Source organism: Bufo bufo, chromosome 4 (genome assembly GCF_905171765.1).
Source record: "Bufo bufo chromosome 4, aBufBuf1.1, whole genome shotgun sequence".
Classification (NCBI taxonomy): domain Eukaryota; kingdom Metazoa; phylum Chordata; class Amphibia; order Anura; family Bufonidae; genus Bufo; species Bufo bufo.
The window spans coordinates 80,143,383-80,165,997 of NC_053392.1; the positions used below are offsets into that span (position 1 = coordinate 80,143,383).

The window sequence follows — 22,615 nt, forward strand, 5'->3', positions numbered from 1 at the left end:
TACTGGGGGGCACAATGTGGGCATATTACTGGGGGGGCACAATGTGGGCATATTACTGGGGGGCACAATGTGGGCATATTACTGGGGGCACAATATGGGCATACATACTGTGCGGTGGCATGAAGGGGGAATAACTACTATGTGGGGGCATTAAGGGGACTGGGTGGGATTAGGTGTGAAGTTAGTGTTTTGGGCGGAGTTAGAGGCGTGGCCTAGTGAAGGAAAAAAATCGTTTACAAAGTTGGGAGGTCTGCTCTGCTGATGACTGTATTATTTCGAGGGCTGCATGCCAGCAATGCTGTGTGGCACGGTTATTTAGGAATCTTATGGCTCTATTATCATTTTTGAGGGTCATGGCACTGTCGTTTGGGTGCATTTCTGGGTTTGCTCCTAGGTGAAATGTATATTTTTCTCTCTCTCCCCCGACTATTCTAGTGACGCTTCCCACACTTAACATGGCGGACGTACAATCACCGCCGCGTCTTCTCGCGAGAATTTAACAGGAACGCCTGACATCCTTTACGTCACTTCCGGTTTTTGCTAGTCGCAGCAAAATGGGCGAAGGTCTGTGTCGAGCGCTGCGGTGACTATGGTGAGTGCGCGGGAGGGCGACTGTGGTACTTCATACACGCCGTTGGGGGGCGCTGATACCCAGTCCAAGGGTAGAGGGCGGGTTGTAACACCAAGGTGATGTCCTGCGGGTGAGCTCTGTGTGTGACGTCATTTACGCTGTCAAGGCTTTGGTGTTGTGATGTCATAACGTTCAGGAGGTGCTGGTATCCTCCATAGAATTACATTGGGGTGTGATATGAGTGGATGCTGAGTATGTAGGGGGGGGAGGGTCTGTGGATGCTTTGATGACGTCACAGCCATTGGAGGGGCGTGAACTGGGGATGTGATGGTCCATGTGGATGCCATAAAGCATAACTCTAAGGCTCTGTTCACACCAGCCTTGTGGTTTCTGTTTATGATGGGCACCAGCAGGACCCGCGGGGGCTACATTGACTCGTATTAGGGGCCGCCATTTCACTGGTGCATTAATTATTCTACCTAATATGGCGCCGACACACAGGGGACAATGATAGTCTATGGTGTCGCATAAGAATCCAAGTTGGATGGATTTTCGTGCGGCTCCGTAGACGATCATTACACAAATGTGCCGCCCTAGCCTGCGCCCGGTAGCAGCGGTGCAGGGTGAGCCGTCCTCCTCAGGACATACGTGCACATGTGGAATTCTCCTCCGGACTGGATCCCGACCTGACGTTTTTCACGCATCATTTCTGCATTCAGGAAAAAATCGGTGCAATTTTCACGCATGGTTGCTAGGAGACTATCTGGATGGGGACCTGATCTTTATATTATTTTCCCTTATAACATGGTTATAGGGGGAAATAATAGCATTCTTTATAGAAAATGCTTTGTAAAATAGGGCTGGAGGGGTTAATCATTTTTTTTTTTTTTTAACTCGCCTTAATCTACTTATTCGCGCAGCCCGGTTTCTTTTCTTCTGTGCTGTGCAGGAGGAAAATGACCTGTGGTTATGTCACTGCGCTCATCACATGGTCCGTCACATGATACATCACCATGGCGATGAACCATGTGATGAGCGCGGTGACGTCACCACAGGTCCTTTACCCAGGTCCTGAAGAAAGAAGACAGAAGAGATGCCGGGCTGCGCGAACAAGTGGATTAAGGTGAGTTAAATTATTATTATTATTATTATTATTATTATTTTTAACCCCTCCAGCCCTATTTTACTATGCATTCTGTATTCAGAATGCTATTATTTTCCCTTATAACCATGTTTTAAGGGAAAATAATACAATCTACAGAACACCGATCCCGAACTTCAGTGAAGTGTTGCATGAAAAAACGCAGAATATATAGCATGTTGCGATTTTCACATTTGCAGAACTGATGCATGAAAAAAAAAAAAATCATGTACACAGACCTATTGAAATGAATGGCTCCAGATTCACTGCAGGCGTAATGCGTTTGCATCACGCATTGCACCTGCGTGGAAAACTCACTCGTGTGAAAGGGGCCTTAGAGTCTTCAGCAAGAGCCAGACCCCCCACTGATCTGATATTGACAGCCCATCCTCAGTCTAGTATTATGAAGGGGTTTTCCAAGACTTAAATACTGATCGAGGGGGTCCGACACCCGGGACCCCCGCAGATCAGCTGTTTGGGAAGACATTGGCGCACACAGTAGCGCCTTACCCTTCTGGCAGCTTTCCCTAGGCCATGTGCCATCACCGCTCTGGTGCATAGAAGTGAATGGGGTTGGCACGATACCAAGCACAGCCACTATACAATGTACAGCGCTGTGCTTGGTGATCTGAGAGAAGGCCTTGGCACTCAGGGGCGCTGGTGATCAGACCCCCACCGATCAGATACTGATCACCTATGAATCTCCGAAAACCCATTTAAATCCCCAGTGCAGCGTTCAGTACATCCTCAGGATGCGAGCTGTAAGACTAGAGAGGAAACACAATGGGGATATATAAAGAGTAAAAAGTAAATTTTTTTTTTTATTGTATTAACTTTATCAAGTTTATCACAGGAGTGCCATTGCCTTCTCAAACAGCTGATCGGCGAGGGTCCCGGGTATTGGACCCCCCCACCGATCAGATGCTGATGACCTATCTTGAGTTTTGAAAAACCTGTTTAAGTACATGTGCCTGTGTTGGGTGCAGTGTCGGCTTATCAGCGTCTGCGTGCTGGATCGGTCACGTGGCGTTCTGGTGATGACTCTCCTCTAGGTATGTGAGTCACTGCTCAGCGCCTCGGATCATGTATCTCAGCGGCCGCGTGTCATCAGGGTTTTTTGATGCAGCTTTCAGCTGGTGTTTTTGCTCTTTAGTCTACAGTGAAATATGAAGATTATTATTATTTTTCACACTTGAATTTAGTCAGGCATTTGTAATACCGGATCCGTCTCTCTGGTGTCACCCGGAAAAATGGATCCGGTATGAATGTTTTCCGGAACACTTAATGCTGGATCCAGCACAAATACACTTCAATGTAAATTAATGCCGATTCCGGCAAGTGGTCAGGATTTTTGGCCGGAGAGAAATCTGCAGCATGCTGCGGTATTTTCTCCGTCCAAAAAACGTAAGAGGGACTGAACTGAAGACATCCTGAACGGATTACTCTCCATTCAGAATGCATTAGTATAAAACTGATCAGTTTGTTTCCGGTATTGAGCCCCTAGGACGGAACTCAATAACGGAAAAGAAAAACGCTAGTGTGAAAGTACCCTTAGAAAGCAGTTGGGCCTCTTTCACACGGGCGTCCCGGATTTGCTCTGGATACGTTGTGTGTGCATTGCGGGAAACCCGCACGAGTGCGCACGCAATTTCAGTCAGTTTTGATTGCGTTGCGTTCAGTTTTTGTCACCCGGGTGCAATGCGTTTTGCACGCGCATGATAAAAAACTGACTATGGTATCCAGACCCGAACCTGGACTTCTTCACTGAAGTTTGGGTTCGGTGTTCTGTAGATTTCATTATTTTCCCTTATAACATGGTTATAAAAGAAAATAATAGCATTCCTAATACAGAAGTAATATGTGGCTTGACGGGTTAAAAAATAAAAAATTAACTCACCTCATCCTCTTGTTTGCGCAGCCGGCATCGTCTTCATTCTTCTTATTTGAGGACCTGCAAAAGGACCTTTGACGCGGTGACGTCAGCGCAGGTCCTGGATCTTCTATCTTCATTCAGCAGGACCTGCGCTGACGTTCCGCTTTTAGGAAGTTTGTTGAAAGTGTTCTCCGGGGCTTTATGTAAATTCTCTGTTTCACCAGTACTTTTCCGTTGCTCTGCCAATTCTGCTGTGATCACATGACCACCCAACCGGTTGCGTGCTCTTCCACCTAGGTCCCGTCCAGATGCATTCCTGCGTCTTCTTATCGATCTGTGTAATATACATGCAGCTGAACGGGAAGGGACAGGAGCACTTCTGGTTGAGACTACTGCGGAATAGCCCGCCTCCCGTCACATGATCAGAGCCAAGAGCAAGGAATCGGTGGTGAGGTAAGTACCGCTGAAACAGAGAATTTACGAAAAGCCCTGGAGAACCCCTTTAACTCCTTAGGTTTCATAGGAGTTAAAGCAAAGTAGAGGTGAAATAAGAAAAAAAAAAATATATATATATATATATATATATATATATATATATATATATATATATATATATATATATATATATATATATATATATATTTAGATTTTTTTTTTTTAAATTTTGATTTTAATGCATTTTTCTGTCAAAGCAGGTATTAAGAGAAATTAAACTCAATGACAGTCCGTGTGCCTGTCTGTAAAAGCTACGACAGCACCAATAGGCACCCGCTGCACCCATCTTTCGTATTTGGCATAAAAATGCCCTTGTGACAAAATATTGTTGTACGGGCGTTAAAATAGCACAAAAATTATAGGGTTCAGACCCACGGATGAGTGTCCAAGATGCTCTGTGGTGTCTGCAGATTTGTTGCATATGATGTGGACGTGCGAGAGGTTAGGGAGATACTGGGAGTTGGTACGTCAGACAACACAGGACGTTTACAAAGTACGAATACCCTCTGATCCGAAAGTGTGTGTGTTAGGATAGGTCTCTGAATTGGCCACTGGGCAGGTGCATAAAATAGCTATAGGGAGAATGTTATATGTCGCTAGGAAGTTAATAGCCCTACATTGGATACAGACAGCGCCGCCAATCCTAGGTGAATTCCTAAGTGCGGTTGACACAATGCTGAGCTATGAACGGATGGTGTACCAGAAGCGTGGATGCCCAGCGAAATTTGAAAAATTGTGGGATCCATGGCTGTCGTTTCGACGTCTGAATAGAAATGTTTAACAATGTGCCTTTGTATTTTGTAGGTTAAGGTGGGGTGGGATGGGGGGGTTGGGGAGGTTGGATTGAAACTGGATTAATACACATAGTTTGGTGTCCTTTTTGTTATTAGTCCTATGGACAATATGTCTATATGTCATCCTTGCATGTATTGTGGAAAAACGTGTATTTACACTGTAAAATGTTTAATAAAAATGATCTGATTTAAAAAAAAATAGCACAAAAATGCCCTTTGCAACTATTGACCTTAAAAAATGACCCCCAGTATTAATAAGCATGATTCTTAAAACAAAACCCAGGATCCCGACTGTAAAAGTCTACTTTCACACCTGCGTTTTTGGCTTTCCGTTTGTGAGATCCATTCAGGGCTCTCACAAGCGGTCCAAAACGGATCAGTTTTGCCCTAATGCATTGTGAATGGAAAAGGATCCGCTCAGAACTCATCAGTTTGCCTCCGATCAGTCTCCATTCCTGTGGCGTTTTGGTGTTTGCCTGATGAAACTGAGCCAAATGGATCCGTCCTGACACACAATGTAAGTCAATGGGGGCGGATCCGTTTTCACTGCCACAATAGAAAACTGATCCGTTCCCCATTGACTTTTAATGGTGTTCATGACGGATCCGTCTTGGCAATGTTAAAGATAATGCAATCAGATCCATTCATGACGGAGGTTGTATTATTGGAACAGATTTGTTTTTGCAGATCCATGACGGATCCACCTAAAACGCGAGTGTTAAAGTATCACACATCCGTATATGTTTTGCAGATCCGCAAAACACTGACATCGGCAATGTGCGTTCTACATTTTGCGGACCACACATCGCCAGCACTATAATAGAAAATGCCTAATCTTGTCCGCAATTGCGGACAAGAATAGAACTTGTTCTATTTTTTTTTCGGGAGCCGCAGACCGGAAGATTTGCGGCGTGCTCCGGAAATGCGGAGAGCACATAGTGTGCTCTCCGCATCCATTCCGTCCCCATAGAGAGTGAATGGGTCCGCACCCGTTCCGCAATTCCGGATGCGGACCCATTATTACGGATGTGTGAATGGAGCCTAATGCTGCTGTCTCCCGCTGCAGATGGCACAGGCTCGGATGCCACAATCTACGGCACTGAGCGTTAACGATCTACCTGCTCCTATTGAAGTGAATGGGAGCAGCGCGGCATGACTATCTACTGTGGAGTGGACAGAGGCGCGTATTACTGGGGCTACTGAAAAACCCCTTCCTATATGACCTGTGCTGTGGATAGCCTTTTAAAATTGAATCCCTAATAGAAAACCCCTTTAAAGGTATAATCCACAAGTTTGATAAAATCCTGAAATTGTTCCCCATGTAATAACAGTTCTTATGACTGTCTTGCCTTTCCTCTGTTATCCTTCCTAGAAGTGTATGAATGAATTGATAACTGGGTGTTACCAGCTGGCCGGCGTCTCTGCCTCCCTTCACACCGTCCAGTCGCAGCTGTCATGTCAGACTGTGCAGGGACACTGACTCATCTGGAAAGACACATTTTTCATTTATTCAGAAATTTCTAGGAGGAAAAACAGAGGAACTGTACAAAGTTGAAAGAAACGATTTCATTTTTACTAAAACAGACCCCTCCCTGACACAATTTGAGGATCATCATGCTTTCAGAAAAGTTTTGATATGTTATAGGGAAATATCTAAAAGTTTTGGTCGTTGGGGGTCTGAGCGCAGTGACCCCTACCGATCTCTGGAACGAGTGGAGAAAAAGCACTTGCTCCCGATACCTGACCCCCCCCTTTACTATGCCAGCTGGGAGCCTTGAGAATGCCATTGCGGTCTTTGGTAGAAACGCTCTAAGGCCTCTTTCACACGGGCGAGTTTTCCGCGCGGGTGCAAGGCGTGATGTGAACGCATTGCGCCCGCACTGAATCCGGACCCATTCACTTCAATGGGGCTGTGCACATGAGCGGTGATTTTCACACATCATTTGTGTGTTGCGTGAAAATCGCAGCAGGTTCTATATTCGGCTCGGGTGTGGACCCATTCACTTCAGTGGGGCCGCAAAAGATGAGGACAGCACTCCGTGTGCTGTCCTCATCCGTTGCTCCGTTCGGTGGCTTGCAAAAAAAATATAACCTGTCCTATCCTTGTCCGTTTTGCGGACTAGAAAAGGCAGTTATAGTAATGGTTGTCCGTGACGTTCCGCAAATTGTGGAACGCACACGGACGCCATCCATGTCTTGCGGATCCACAATTTGTGGACCGCAAAACACACAACGGTCGTGTGCATGAGGCCTAACCATGACTCTTCTCAGGTGGCCGGACTCTTTTCCAGGCCCAGTCTGCAATGATTGTGATGTTGGTTCTCGGCAACCACTTAGGGTACTTTCACATTAGCGTTTTTCTTTTCCGGCATAGAGTTCCGTCCTAGGGGCTCTATACCGGAAAAGAACTGATCAGGCATATCCCCATGCATTCTGAATGGAGCGCAATACGTTCAGGATGTCTTCAGTTCAGTCATTTTGACTGATCAGGCAAAAAAGAAAACCACAGCATGCTACAGTTTTATCTCCCGCCAAAAAAACGGAAGACTTGCCTGAATGCCGGATCCGGCATTTTTTTTTCCATAGGAATGTATTAGTGCCGGATCCGGCATTCAAAATACCGGAATGCCAGATCCGTCCATGCGCAGACCGAAAAAAAGGTAAAAAAATAAATAAATGCCAGATCCGTTTTGCCAGATGACACCGGAAAGACGGATCCGGCATTTCAATGTATTTTTCTGACTGATCAGGATCCTGATCAGTCTTAGGGCTCTTTCACACCTGCGTTATTGTCTTCCGGCATAGAGTTCCGTCGTCGGGGCTCTATGCCGGAAGAATCCTGATCAGGATTATCCTAATGCATTCTGAATGGAGAGAAATCCGTTCAGGATGCATCAGGATGTCTTCAGTTCCGGTACGGAACGTTTGTTGGCCGGAGAAAATACCGCAGCATGCTGCGCTTTTTGCTCCGGCCAAAAATCCGGAACACTTGCCGCAAGGCCGGATCCGGAATTAATGCCCATTGAAAGGCATTGATCCGGATCCGGCCTTAAGCTAAACGTCGTTTCGGCGCATTGCCGGAGCCGACATTTAGCTTTTTCAGAGTGGTTACCATGGCTGCCGGGACGCTAAAGTCCTGACAGCCATGGTAAGTGTAGCGGGGAGCGGGGGAGCAGTGTACTTACCGTCCGTGCGGCTCCCGGGGCGCTCCAGAGTGACGTCAGGGCGCCCCAAGCGCATGGATCACGTGATCGCATGGATCACGTCATCCATGCGCATGGGGCGCTCTGACGTCATTCTAGAGCGCCCCGGGAGCCGCACGGACTGTAAGTATACCGCTCCCCCGCTCCCCGCTCCTACTATGGCAACCAGGACTTTAATAGCGTCCTGGGTGCCATAGTAACACTGAAAGCATTTGGAAGACGGTTCCGTCTTCAAATGCTTTCAGTACACTTGCGTTTTTCCGGATCCGGCAGGCACCTCCGGCAACGGAAGTGCATGCCGGATCCCAACAACGCAAGTGTGAAAGAGGCCTTACAAATGCCATCAGTTGGCCTACGTTTTGCCGGCGACAGAACTGCTTGCCGGATCACTCTGCCGCAAGTGTGGAACTAGCACGCACTTTTAACGTATAAATGACAGACCGCTGAAATCAACTCTCCTGTCTGTACTTTATGGACAGTATAAAGGTGATGACAGGTTCCCTTTAAGAGATATTACACAGAGTCTTCTATTCACCTCTGCTACTCGTTTATGTAAAGTTTGTTGTAACCATTTAAATGCCAGATTGTCCCCTGGAGGGATAGAGCAGGATTTTGCTGCTCCTGATTTTAAAGGGGTTCCCTGGCATTAATAGCAGTGGATTGGTGGGGATCTGATCCCTACGACTCCCACCGCTCAGCTCCAAAATAAGCCTTACAAAGTCTCCGAAGATTGTGTCTGGAACATGGCGTATCCTTATATTTCTATAGAATTGGCACTTTATCGGCAGGGCAGTCTAGTTGTGGGTCATTATCTAGGACGGTGTGTATATAGATGTACCGTGTAATCTCCGTGACTCATGTCCCATAACTCAGCATTTTCCTGCCGCCTGTCGCTGGCGTATGATGGTCACATGACCTGCGCTGCCATCTGGAAGCCGTGTAACCCTGTAATTGCCTGGCTATAACAGAATATATCGAGGTCTTAAAGAGGGCCTGTCCCCTCTCCTGACATGTCTGGTTTAGTAACTACTTGCATCCCCCCCCATGTAATAACCATTCTGGGGCATCTATCCTTATGACTATGCTGTGCAATCCCTTTTTATTATTCCTACTAGAAATTGTGAATTAATTACTGGCAGGTTTGCAGTGAAGGTCTAGTTGGGGGTGTGTCCCTGCGCAGTCTGACACTAACCAATCAGTGCTGCCAGTGTCAGACTGCGCAGGGACACACCCCCAACTAGACCTTCACTGCAAACCTGCTAGTAATTTATTCACAATTTCTAGTAGGAATAATAAAGAAATGGCACAACATAGTCATAGGAATAGATGCTCCAGAATTATTACATGGGGAAAGCAAGTAGTTACTAAAAGGAGAGGTCCTTGTTCATTTTCTCACCACTAGAGGGCAGATAAGGATTTGGCTCTTATGGACCTTAGTTGCTGCAGTCAGTAGTGACTGTGGCATTTGTTAAATTGCCGAGATCGACAAATAAATTGTCATATGATACAGCTGGCACCTGCAAGTGATGGCACAGCTTTTTAGTCTACTCAGTCATCACACTGTAATAGTACATTGCTGAGGCTTAAAGGGGTTGTACAGGTTGGAGTGTGGGCTCTGCTGCTCTGTTCATGTCCTTGGATGTAACCTTCTGGTTTGACGCTGCTGCAGCCAATCACTGGCCACAGAGGTGACCTGCTCCCCCTTGCTTTATGACAAAAGGTCACGCGGCGAAAGGGGTGGCGGTCACTGTTGCAGCCAGCAATACTTATGCGATGAACTATTACAGCGCTGTGGATTAAGGGGTTAAATCAGTTGGTGAATGATTGGCGCCGAGCCGTGGTATCCCAACCAGTCACACATTGATGGCCATCAATTAGTATTCCAGGAAAATGGTGCTCTCGTGTCGTCTTCTTCCTGCTGTGTGCATTTCAGGAACCTAAAATAATATACGGTATATATCCAACAGTATGGCGTATATCGCCTTATATAGCTCAGGTGGTGGTCTGCTACATGACATAAGGAGATGGCGGCATACTGTTTTGTAATTGATTTAAATCTGTCTGCAGTGAGCTCCCCCTAGTGGTGGCTGCAAGAAATGTATAATTTCACTAATGGAATGTATTTGGAGCTGGTTTACAGAGGTGGATAATTACTGTGCCTTACAAAGCGCAACACAGCAATAAACGTTTCAGCCCTGACCTTCTCCGCAGTAATAGATTGTCAGCTCATGTGAGGCAGCGTGTATTGGGAAGCAGCTGGTTCTCTAGGCAGCGCTGAGAATAATCAGTACAACTCATTCCAGTTTTTCTCATGCGCAGGAGGATGAAGAGGTGCGAAGATGAGGGAAGCTGACAAGACGGACGCAATGAAGCCTCAAGACAGGTACGGAGAGATTCTTCATAGGACTTTGCTTCTGTATTAGGAGAACTGGGGATAATGTGAGGAGGGCATTAAAGAGGGTTGTCTCATTTTGAACATCGGTGGCATATTGCTAGATGCCACCTCTGGGACCCGTACCGATCTCTAGAATGGGACCCCCGAAGTGGGCGGAGAGCAGCTTTGCATGCGTGGCCGCCCTCCATTCATTTCTGTAGGACCCTGGCAGTCCCATAGAAGTAAGGGTACTTTCACACTAGCGTCGCTGGATTCCGGCAAGTAGTTCCGTCGCTGGAACTTCCTGCCAGATCCGGCAATCTGCATGCAAACGGATACCATTTGTAGACTGATGTGGATCCGTCTCACAAATGTTTTGCAATACTGGATCTGTCTCTCCGTCCGGTTGTCATCCGGAAAAACGGATCCGGTATTTATCTTTTTCACACTTCTAAAGGTCTGCGCATGCGCAGACCACAAAACCGGGTCCGTTTTTCCGGAACACTTAGGGCAGGATCCGGCATTAATGCATTTCAATGTAAAATAATGCCGGATCCGGCATTCCGGCAAGTGCTCCGGAATTTTGGACAGCGACTGAACTGAAGACGTCCTGATGCATCCTGAACGGATTGCTCTCCATTCAGAATGCATGGGGATATAACTGATCAGTTTTTTCCGGTATTTAGCCCCTTAGACGGAACTCGATACCGGAAAAGAAAAACGCAAGTGTGAAAGTACCCTAAATGGAGTAGCGGCCGTGCTTGCACAGTGGCTCTACATTGATTAGAATGTGACTTCAGAAAATTGCCATGCGCGCTCACCCGGCTGTTTTCGTCTGTCCCATAGAAATGAATGGAGAGCACGCCGTGCAAGTGCAGTGTGCTCTTCTTTACTTTTGGGGGCCTGTTCTGGAGATGGGAGCGGGTCCCAGAGGTGGGTTCCACACCTGCCTGACTTTGATGTGCAGTCAAAGTCTGAGAAGACACCACCCCTTTAATTCTGGGCAACTGACTATACAATTATGAGGATGCTTCACTTCATGGAGAGTTAGGGGATTCTCCTGACTTGATGCGACCACATAATCTGATGCAGTGATTGGAGTCTTACTACCAGCCCGTACACGGCTTTGTAAAAGGGGGTTTTCAATTAATTGAAGTTCTTCTTCACAGAAAAAAAAAAGTTCATTGTAGGTGCTGATTCCATGTGGAAATTCCCACATCGACCCCCTAGCGCCTCTACTCTGGTTTCCACTTCCTGCCATAGCTTGACAGGCCAGAAATGGCAAGAACGTCCGCACAGTCAGTCGCTGGCTGAAGTGGGTCACCGCTAAGGCCAGTAATCTGTTGCGGCAGCTGTCCCTGGTATTTTCAGTGTATCGGGCCAGGACGTGGAAGTGGAAAGCAGCAGGAGAAGAGGCAGGGGATCGGTTTAGGTAACGCTGCTTTATATAACAAAAAACCTTCTCAGTGGAACAGCACTTTAAGATGAGCACATGTACTGATCACTCACCAAACGGACACTGTTGGGTACAGCCCGGTTGCATGATCTATCTATTGACCAAGGGGTAGGTGACAGTTGTTGGTCTTGCTTGTCTGAATCCTTGTACTATAATTTCAGGGTCTTCGGGATGGTGGGGAGGAGGAGGAGCAGCGAGAGGAAGCGGTGTGACTCTTTTGTGAACAGCTTGTTTGAAGAAGCAGAAGATGCAGGCGTCCCTAATGCTTCACCGGAAGATGAGGTGCGTCATGTATCATTGTGGTAATGTCTATTTCTCGCTCGTATCATTGGGAGACACAGAAGACCATGGGTGTAGCTGTTGCTACTAGGAGGCGACACTAAGCAAAAAAGTGTTAGCTGCTCCTCTCAGCAATACCCCTCCTGCAGACGTTGTAGCTTAGTGTCCGTAGGAGGCAGACATGTTTTCCTGCTGGTCTTTTTTTCCCTTAGATTTAGATTTTTCAAGTCCTGGCTACAGGTGGGCTCTAACCACCTATTTTCCCCACACTAGAGGGGGGAGGCCAGTGGGTCCTCAAGCCCGCTGCTCGTTCCCCACCTCTGGAAGACAAGGAGGAACAGTGGATCTCAAATCCGCAGTTACCTGCCTGCAACAGTGTCACCCTGTCTCTTACTTGTAGAAGTCCCCCCTGTTACCAGTGTAGACGCCCTCCCCAAGGGCCAGCACACTGAGGAAGGTGACACTGCTGGAATCGGGGTGGGCAGAAAACGTCTAGGTAAATATATTACCTACCCTTCCCTTCCCCCCCCCCCTTTGCCTGAGACCACCCTTCTCCTACTTTTACTGGGTTCTAGGGGTTAATCTTCCCTGCTGGGTCCCCTTCTCTTGTGTTTGAGAAAATTAGTTTTTTTTCTTCAGAACCTTGGCCCTGTTCTTGTAGCCCGTGATTCTCTGGCCCTCGGTCCCATCTTCCGTCCCCAGCCCCCTCACCTTCCTCCAGGCCCTGCGGTGCATTTACAGCGGTCGCATGCCTCCGGGGCAGCCGCTGCTTCTCGTTACGCCTATTTCCGGCCTCCTCTGTTTGGGGGGCAGGATCCCCTTGACACTCCTGCTTCCTCCCTGCACCGCTCTCCCAGCTGGAAGCGCTTCCGGTCGGCCCGTCTGTACGCGAGGCCCCGGCTCTGCGGCCTACTAGACCACATTCTTCCAGAGTGTTTGGGGGGTGGGGATTGTGCTCTGAGTGCGAAACTTTCTCGCCCATATCTTCGCTCCACCAGCAGCCCACTGAGCGCCATCCCCAACCTACTGTTAAACCCCTTTCTTGCCTCAGAGCTCCTGTGGCTGGGGTAAAAGTGAAGTGTTCTTCTCTGGCAGCCTGGTATGCAGTTCGGGGTTGTTGCCTTCTGACACCCCTACTTTATCCCCTATGGGTGGCAAGATTCGTCACGTCTGCAGTTTTTTGTCTCTCTCGGTTTCCAGACACCATTTTTCCGTTTTTTTTTTCTCATGCTATGTGGTGTCTGTTGATCACTCTAGGGTGTTTTTTTTTTTTCCTAGGGGGAACTGATCCTTAGGTATCATTTCTTTAGAAGTTTTCTGGGCCCAGGTTTTGTTTTCTCTCTCCGGTACATTGCGTAGTCGCTCCGTTTATTCTGGCGACTGACTTGTTTTCTTTCTGGTCCATCTGTGGATATTCTGTGTGCTCTCCACTTCTTCCGAAGTCTCCTAAGCTGTGGCTTATGTCCCCTGTGCTTTTCTATTGCCCAGCCGGGGCCTCTGTGTATTCAGCCGCTTTCTGGCTGGCCTTCCTGGGAATGGCTCCTCCTGGCCATTTTTTCAGGGTTTTTTGGTGTCCTTCCCCTGCCATCTGTGCGGGGCCTTATGAAAGGTTTTGGATTTGTTCTGGTCTTGTTCCCTCCACTTGGTACTGCTCTTTAACGTCCCACGGTCTTCTGTGTCCCACAATGATATGAGCAAGAAAATAGGATATTTTTGTGCTTGCCTGTAAAATCCTTTTCTCGCTGAGTTCATTGGAGGACACAGCTCCCACCCCGTAAGTACATTGCTGGCTCTCCTTGATGGGTCCCTCCGTTTATTGGTTCTGACCCATCTGTCTTTCTCCTTTTTTACTATTTTCTGTTTTGCTTCTCCTGGCTGCTCCTACTGCTTTTGTACAAACCGATTAGCTCAGTGTCTGCAGGAGGGGTATAGCTGGGAGGAGGATGATCCATCTCACAAATGCATTGCAAGAACGAATCCATCTTTCCGCTTGTCATGCGGACAGACGGATCCATCTTGTATCTTTTTAAACATTTTTACCGGTCTGCGCATGCGCAGACTGGAAGGCCGGATCTGGCATTCCGGCAAGTCTTCAGTTTTTCTTCGCCGATTAAAACCGTAGCATGCTGTGGTTTTCTCTTTTGCCTGATCAGTCAAAATGACTGAACTGAAGACATCCTGAACGGATTGCTCTCCATTCACAATGCATTAGGATATACCTGATCAGTTATTTTCTGGTATAGAGCCCCTGTGACGGAACTCTATGCCGGAAAAGAAAAACGCTAGTGTGAAAGTACCCTAAAATATTAAGTTTAAATCCTCCCTTTCCCAATTTTACATATAAAATATATAAACAATAAATAAAGAAACATATTACATAGCGCTGCGTCTGAAAAGTCCAAAATATTAAATTATAAAAAAATATCTCCTATGCAGTGAGCGCTGTAACATAAATAAATAAAAAACATGCAATTCGCCTTTTTTTGTCACCCGAAAAAATAGGATAGGACTGTTCTATTATGGGCCGAACGTTTCATAAAATGCAGGCGGCTTTTTTTTGCGTGGTTTTGAGTATTGCAATACTTTTTTTTTTTTTTTTTTTTATGGTGACGAAAGCGAATCAAAATTTTGGTATCGAAACAACCCTACGTCGATCTGATCGGCGTAGCGTTGTCACGATACCAAAATTTTGATTCAGTTTCGATTTGGCGACTCAAAATTTAATTTGGCTCCTACATTTTTCAGTTCAGGAGCCAATGGCTACTAGGTTTTTTTTTTTTTTTTTTTTTTTTAGTCTGGAGCACTGCCATGGTCAATGCCTGTGTCCCCCAATGAACTCAGTGAGGAAAGGATTTTACCGGCTAAGGATACTTTCACACGTTTTCCGGCACGGAGTTCTGTCAAAAGGGCTCAATGCCGGAAAAGAACTGATCAGTTGTAGCCCCATGCATTCTGAATGGAGAGCAATCTGTTCAGGATGTCTTCAGTTCAGTCATTTTGACTGATCAGGCAAAAGAGAAAACTGCAGCATGCTACGGATAAAACCGTATCATGCTGCCGTTTTCTCTTTTGCCTGATCAGTCAAAATGACTGAACTGAAGACATCCTGATGCATCCTGAACGGATTGCTCTCCATTCAGAATGCATGGGCCTTGCCTGAATGCCGGATTCGGCAATTTTTTCCATAGGAATGTATTAGTGCCAGATCCGGCATTCAAAATGCCGGATCCTTACTTCCGGTCTGCGCATGTGCAGACCGAAAAAAAGGTGAAAAAAATAAATACCGGATCCGTTTTGCTGGATGACACCGGAAAGACTGATCCGGCATTTCAATGCATTTGTCATACGCATCAGGATCCTGATCAGTCTTACAAATGCCATTAGTTGGCATACATTTTGCCGGTTCATTCTGTTGCAAGTGTGAAAGTAGCCTAAGCACAAAAAAATCCTATTATTGCTGATCGGCCGCACTGTATTGCGGGATATATATATGTATAAGGTGACTTCACACGTGACAGATTTGTTGCAGACATTTCACGTTGTGTGCATGAGGCCTTATTGTAATGCAGTCTGCGAGGAGCAAAACATTCGCCCCGGGTTATTCTGTACTGAAATCAAAATGGGTTGTCATCAGTGTGGATATACTCTTTAAGGGGATATTTGCAGCCATGCATTTACCATGTTGTCTTCATTTTGCAGACAGAGGTTGTAATAAAGATGTGGAAGAACGGGTTTACAATCAACGACGGCCAACTCAGGGACTATACAGATGCTGCAAATCGTCAGTTCATGGACTCCATGCGGAAGCGGTAAGTGCAGCTTGGTGCACTGCAGGTGTCAGATCGCAAACCATACCCACAGGTGTTCCGTTTTATCACAGTGTATTAAAGGAGTTCAACTCAAGTAAAGCTTAACCCCTTAATGACCACCGATTCGTGTTTTTACGGCGTTCATTAATGGGCTTTATTCTAGGCTGCTTCCTTTTTATGGTGGCAGAGGTCTCGGCTCTCACATGGGAGTCAGACTCCTGCTGTAACAGCCCACACTGATTCTTGCCGTTTAACCGCTTAGATGCCGCAGTCAATAGTGCCTGCAGCATCTATGAGGTTTAGTGGGAGGAAGCTCCCTCTGTCAGGCATTGGCATCCCTCCAAATAAAATTGCGGGGGCGCCAATGTCTGCACGGCAGCCGAACGCCTAAAGACGACCCCTCTGGCGCACCCTGATGGTGACTGTCATTATAGCACTGACTGTATAACACATTGTACTGTATAACAAATACAATGCATTATAGAAGCGGTCAAAAGTATCAGTCTCCTTGTGAGACTAATAAGTGGTAAAAAAAAGAAGGCAAGCTGCCAATTTTCAGTACTTTTTAATGGAAAAGCAGCTTTATAGAAAGAAATATAAATAAGTATGGGTCTTGAGATGCAGCGATGCAAAAAGTTTTTTTTTTTTTTGTAATGTTTTTATTGTACAAAATTTAGTTAAACCTTAAAAAAAAAAAAACTATATGAAAAACTATATAGTTGGTATCGCTGTAATCATACTAACCCAGAGCATAAAGTTAATCTTGTAATTTATGCCACACAAAATGTGTCCCCCCCCCCCCCCCCCCCCCCCCCCCGGAAGACTTAACAGTTAATCAGTAAGCTGTGTGTACACCAAAATGGTGCCATTAACAACCAAGTCCTGACCCGCAAAAAAAAAAGAAGCCCTCATACGGCCGCATCTACAGAAAAATAAAGTTATAGCTATTGGAATGAAATTTTTTTAAATAAAATGCTTGGTCGCTAACACCCAAAATGCATTCAGGGGGAAGGGGTTAAAGGGGTTCTCCAGCCCAGACTTTAACAATTGATGAAATAACCCTGGATCATCAATACCGGATCAGCCATCCAGGAGTAGCTCTTGCACTAGGACTGTACAGCTCGGCTACTGCAGTGCTGCCCCCAATAAGCTGATCGGCAGGAATGTGGGCTGTCGGACGCCCACCGATCTGATATTGATGACCTGGGCACAGAGAACCCATTTTCTGCCGTGGTTTTTCATACACCACGCGGGCAATTAGGAAACCGTCTAGAAGAAAAACTGACTCTTTCCAATAGTAAATCCACCACAAAGCAGCTTTCATTGTATGTCCTCCTGAAATATGGGAGCCAAAAATGGGATTTACTTATTTATTTTTTTCCCACCAGTGGCAAAATGGTGAAGGCGGCCTAGGGATTGTCAAAATATCCCCTTAACCCCCACTGGCCCAGATCAATTTCTATATATCTTTTTTTTTTTTTTTTTTTTTTTTTTTAAGTCTACCTAGGGGACTTTGATATGAGATCAGTCGATCACTTATACCATAGACTGCGTTAGTATTCTCTTGCAGTCTATGGTGGTTCTCTTTACTACCTGTTATTAGCAGGCAGTATGCTGTCGCAGGTCTGGGAGCTTCCACAGAGACCTCCTTCCCCTGACTAACCACACAGATCAGGGTTGCCAACCAGAATTTTTCTGCACAACTTTTATCCCAAAATCACGGACAGCCAACATTTTTTACGGAAAACCATAATGGATGATGAATATTATTGAGTAATCCATGTCTAAAGCTCAGTATACTGATATGAACTAATCACCAGCATTTACTGTGAACTGTTAAATGGCGAAAATTACCACCAAAATCTAGTCAACAACCACCAGCCCCCCAAAAAAGTCACGGGTGTGTGTGTTTTTTGTTTTTGTTTTTTTTTTTTTTTTCACAGACACGGGAAAAAGTCACCTATTTTTACGGACTGTCCAGAAATTTTTGGCAACCCTGACACAGCTGCGGTCATCACTATTGGCCATGGCATCTGACAGGTTAATCACCCACCGCGTATAGTGTGGGCTCCTGGGCTGCAGGTGTATATTTTTGTGACTCTGTTGGGAAAGAATTAAAGGGGTAGATCCGTTTTACAGTAGTGTGCATAACAAAATGTTGTCCAGCTCAGCTTCTTCATATTGTGTGTCCATTGAGAGAGGGTCCCTGTAGTGGCCGCCACATGTGCCCTAGGAGATGGCAGAGGGCATCTGGGAGACGTTATGTCAGGCAGCACTGATTGTAGGATGCTATGTCGTGTACAGTTCTACTCTTCTATATCACTGATGTCTTGTATGTTCTCTCAGAGAGCTGCCTCCAGAGCTGCACAAGACCTTTGCAAAGAAAGAATTGTCAGTTAACGTGGAAGACAGAAAAAGTGAAGAGTACTGGATAAGCAAGAAGCGCGTGGATCCATTCTCCGGGCAGGGCCACCGGCTGGGAAGGTGAGTCCTGTACAAAGCCCTCTACTTCTGTCTATCGCTCCCAGTGCATTGCACAGATTTGCTTTTGCATTTACGGCGCTGGTGAGGTCATATGCGTGTGCACCTAAAATCATGTAACCATGTCTACTGTCACATGGAGGTGGCACAGGCATTCTTTTGTCCCAAAAAGTAGTCTGGTACGTGTGCAGCTTTTTTTTTTTTTTTTTTTTTTTTTTTTTTTTTTGCTCCATTCATTTAATTCCTGTTATTTCTATTCAATATATATGAATGATACCATTCCTCTTGCAAATGGGTGTGTCCTCTACAGTCTGATGCTGTTTGATTGGATTTTGTCATGCTGTGTAGGGACACCCACCCCAACTGATGTCACCTAGGGTGAATCATACTACTGTAGGAAGAATAACAGAGGAAGACAAAGGGTGCTCCAGAACTATTTCATGGAGTATGCTAGCATTTGCTAAAATCCAACAATAAAGAAGTTATTATTCCAACGGGATGCAAAATTTGTGGCGCATCTATTCCAGCGATGGCACATTTAGCCTGGACCACAAATTTTGCATCCTATTATTGGACTGTATAATGTTTGTGTGGTTTGGATTTAAAGGAGTTGCTTGGGCTACAGATATTGATGGCCTTCTCAAACAGCTGATAGGCAGGGGTCCCGGGTGTCAGACCCCCGACGATCAGATGCTGATTATCTTTCCAGAGGATAGATCATCAGTTTAAACAAAGTGCAGAACCCCTTTAATGTCAGGAGAGCGGACACCCATGTGTTAATATGCACTTTGTCAAAATGTGTGTAAACCCTTCCTGCACCATAACGTAATAGCACATTAATGGCCTTGGGTAGTTAGAGCCCCTTGGGCAATCTTGTGCTGCTGCTGCAAGTAATCTAATAACAAGGACAGGTGCACTCTGCGATCTTACTAAGCCCTCAAACTGATGATAAAATTGAGAGATTAGCTAACATGTCCTACTAGGAGGACATGTCTGAGCCCGAGCACCGCGCCAAGGTTTCTCAAGTAGCTCGGGTCCTAACACTCACCTACCTGAGCTGTATGGGCAATACCAGGAGCCAGTGGGCGAATTACAGGAGTGTGAGGTAGGTGAGTGTTAGTAAGATCGCAGAGTGACCTGTCCTTGTTATTAGATTGTTATACTGTTTATCACATCCACACAATTGCTATCTTGTGTAGGATGTCTCTTGTGGTATTTGTGGTCCGCTGCAGGCATCCTCCATTGTATGCAATTTTGCTGGGGATTGCCATTAGCAACGGGCCACAAGTGCAGGATCTGCTCCCCTATATATATATATATATGTGCATAACTGCATATGAGTTTGAGCACTTCCTGCCTGTTGAACACAACGCTATTTCTGTTAGTTTGCTGCTGCAAGTAGCAGCGCAAGGGCAGGGGCTATGCTACCGCCACTGGAGCAGAGACTGCGTATGTGCCACTACACCACTTGCGAATGTTCAGGTGCAGAACTCTTCTTGATTAGAGAAATCGGTTCTCTCCTCTCTAGTTACATACCACTCAACAAATGTCACAAGTCAATAGCACAGATGAAGATAAGAAAAATTATAATATATTTTATCTGAGGAAAATGTTTTTCTCTTTCTCCCCATCTTCTTAAACTAACAATCTCAATGTGTTGTGAGACAAAAGACTGGGCAATCAGATTACATACTGCTCATAGAGTATGGAGAGGGGGAGGGGGTGCAGAGAAACACACACAGACTTAGGCCTCATGCACACGAGCGTATGGCTTTTCTGGTCCGCAAAAAATACGGATGACATCCATGTGCATTCTGTATTTTGCGGAAGGGAACAGCTGGCCCCTAATAGAACCGTCCTATCCTTGTCCGTAAGGGCTCATGCACACGATAGTATTTTGCATTCAGTATACTGGCCGTTTTTTGAGTTCAGTATGTGGTACATATACTGAACCATTCATTTCAATGGTTCAGAAAAAAAACTGGAGTGTCTCCGTGTGCATTCCGTTTCAGTATTTCCATACAGTGAAAAGATGGAACATGTCCTATTCTTGTCCGCAAATCACGTTGCTTGGCTCAATTCAAGTCAATGGGTCCGCAAAAAAAGGAACACATACGGAAATGCATCCGTATGTCTTCCGTATCCGTTTCGTTCCGTTTTTGCTGAACCATCTATTGAAAATGTTATGCCGAGCCCAATTTTTCTATGTAATTACTGTATACTGTATATGGCATATGGAAAAAGGAAACAGAAACGGAACAACGGATCCGTAAAAAACCCATTGAAATGAATGGTTTCGTATGACACGGAATGAAAATATGTTCGTGTGCATGAGGCCTCAGTCTATAGAGGGGGAAGGGAAGTGAGCTGCTAGAGGGATAAAAAGGTATCTTCTCTAAACAAAGTTTCTTCTATTCATGTGCTGTTGATATTTTTGTAGAAAGCACAATGACCATGTGTATTATTGTTAAAATAAATTGAATTAAATTACACAAAACATTGTTTAAAAGGACTCTTCCACCAGAAAGGGATATTTTTATAAACTCTGTATTCGCAGAAAACACTTATTTTTTGCTTTTTTTTTTCTCTCATTTTGGTAGTATTAAACCCTTAAATGAAATGCATCAGTCACAAATGATAAGATCTCCTATATAGATGAGTAATTCATTGTCGTTTTACTGCTGCTGTGAAGGAAAGGTGTTATCTGAAGGGCAATCCCCATGATAACAGTAGGTATAGAATTGGGAATATGACTGCTCTATTGTTCTCTTGATGGACCTAGATAAAGATGCCCATTGCACTTAGCAGTGTAAGGCTACTTTCACACCTGCGTTTGGTGCGGATCCGTCTGGTATCTGCACAGACGGATCCGCACCTATAATGCAAACGCTTAGATCCGTTCAGAACGGATCCGTTTGCATTACCATGAACAAAAAAAAAAAAAAAATTTTTTTTTTTTGTTCATGATAATGCAAACGGATCCGTTTTGATTTTACATTGAAAGTCAATGGGGGACGGATCCGTTTGAAAATTGAGCCATATTGTGTCAACTTCAAACGGATCCGTCCCCATTGACGGACAAACGGTGCCAAACTGATGCATTCTGAGCGGATCCGCATCCACTCAGAATGCATTAGGGCTGGACGGATCCGTTCGGGGCCGCTTGTGAGACCCTTCAAACGGAACTCGCAAGCGGAGCCCCGAACGCTAGTGTGAAAGTAGCCTTATGTGTGATGGTCGGACTGAGAGAGTTAGGCGAGACTGTTTGCCGTGCTAAAGGTCGAAACAAAGAGCAAGTTAAAAAGGCAGGACAGGAAGTAGAATACATGGGGTGACTTCAAAAAATTATATCCAGAAGACCATCCACCCGCCTTTAAAGAAAATACACAGAATATTGTCTGTGGTACTGAAGGGGTTAAACGTCTCATTTTATGCAGCTTGTGATGTTGCAGAGGAGTGTGGGAAGGTGAACACATACTTATGATGTCCTCTCATTTCCTCCGTCAGTGCAACCCCAAAAGTAATTACCAAAGCAGCAGATGGTCTGGAGAATGGAGATGAACAGAGTCTTCCGACTGTTGAGCTGAACGCCGGGGAACCGCTGACAAATGTCAAGATCTGGCTCGCTGATGGCAAGAGGATCATTCAGAAATTTAATACTACACACAGGTAATGGCGAAATGCTACAACAGTATTGTCCTGTCATCGTCAGTGTGTGAGTGGGCATCCTGTTATCGAATGTCTGATACATTGTCTGTAGAATAGTCTAACATTGAAAACTCCACCTTCAGCCAGCTTTGGTTATGTGCAGCGTAAAAGAGACGTGCTCCTCTTTGGAAACTGTCAACAGCTGCCAGTGATGGATTTTATTACACTGACACTTTTGGTTTGTGCTGTATTTGCACCGTTATTCTATAAGACCGTACAGAACTTTATCAAACAGTGTAAAATCTGCTGCGTACCCCTCGGGGGGTTTCAATGCAGGTTTCCTCTGCTGCAGTCTATGGCAAAATGCATGACACAACCCACATAGGTTTTTAAACTTACTCCACTGCACATATTAAAGGGGTTGTCCAGGAGAGGTCATTAATATCAGATCGGCGGGGGTCCGACAGCCAGGACCCCCGCCGATGAGCTGT

At 45.6% G+C, this 22,615-nt stretch overlaps 1 protein-coding gene across 1 annotated transcript in view; it reads left to right on the plus strand.

The window, feature by feature from the left end:
* The first annotated feature begins 474 nt into the window (after positions 1-474).
* UBXN2A (UBX domain protein 2A) overlaps positions 475-22,615 on the plus strand; it is a 30,553-nt gene continuing 8,412 nt past the window's right edge. The window contains exons 1-6 of the mRNA XM_040427422.1: positions 475-592; positions 10,397-10,460; positions 12,069-12,189; positions 15,886-15,995; positions 18,342-18,479; positions 21,984-22,145. Coding sequence (XP_040283356.1) covers positions 10,417-10,460; positions 12,069-12,189; positions 15,886-15,995; positions 18,342-18,479; positions 21,984-22,145 — 575 coding nt within the window. The 5' untranslated portion in view covers positions 475-592; positions 10,397-10,416. The remainder of the gene's footprint in view (positions 593-10,396; positions 10,461-12,068; positions 12,190-15,885; positions 15,996-18,341; positions 18,480-21,983; positions 22,146-22,615) is intronic.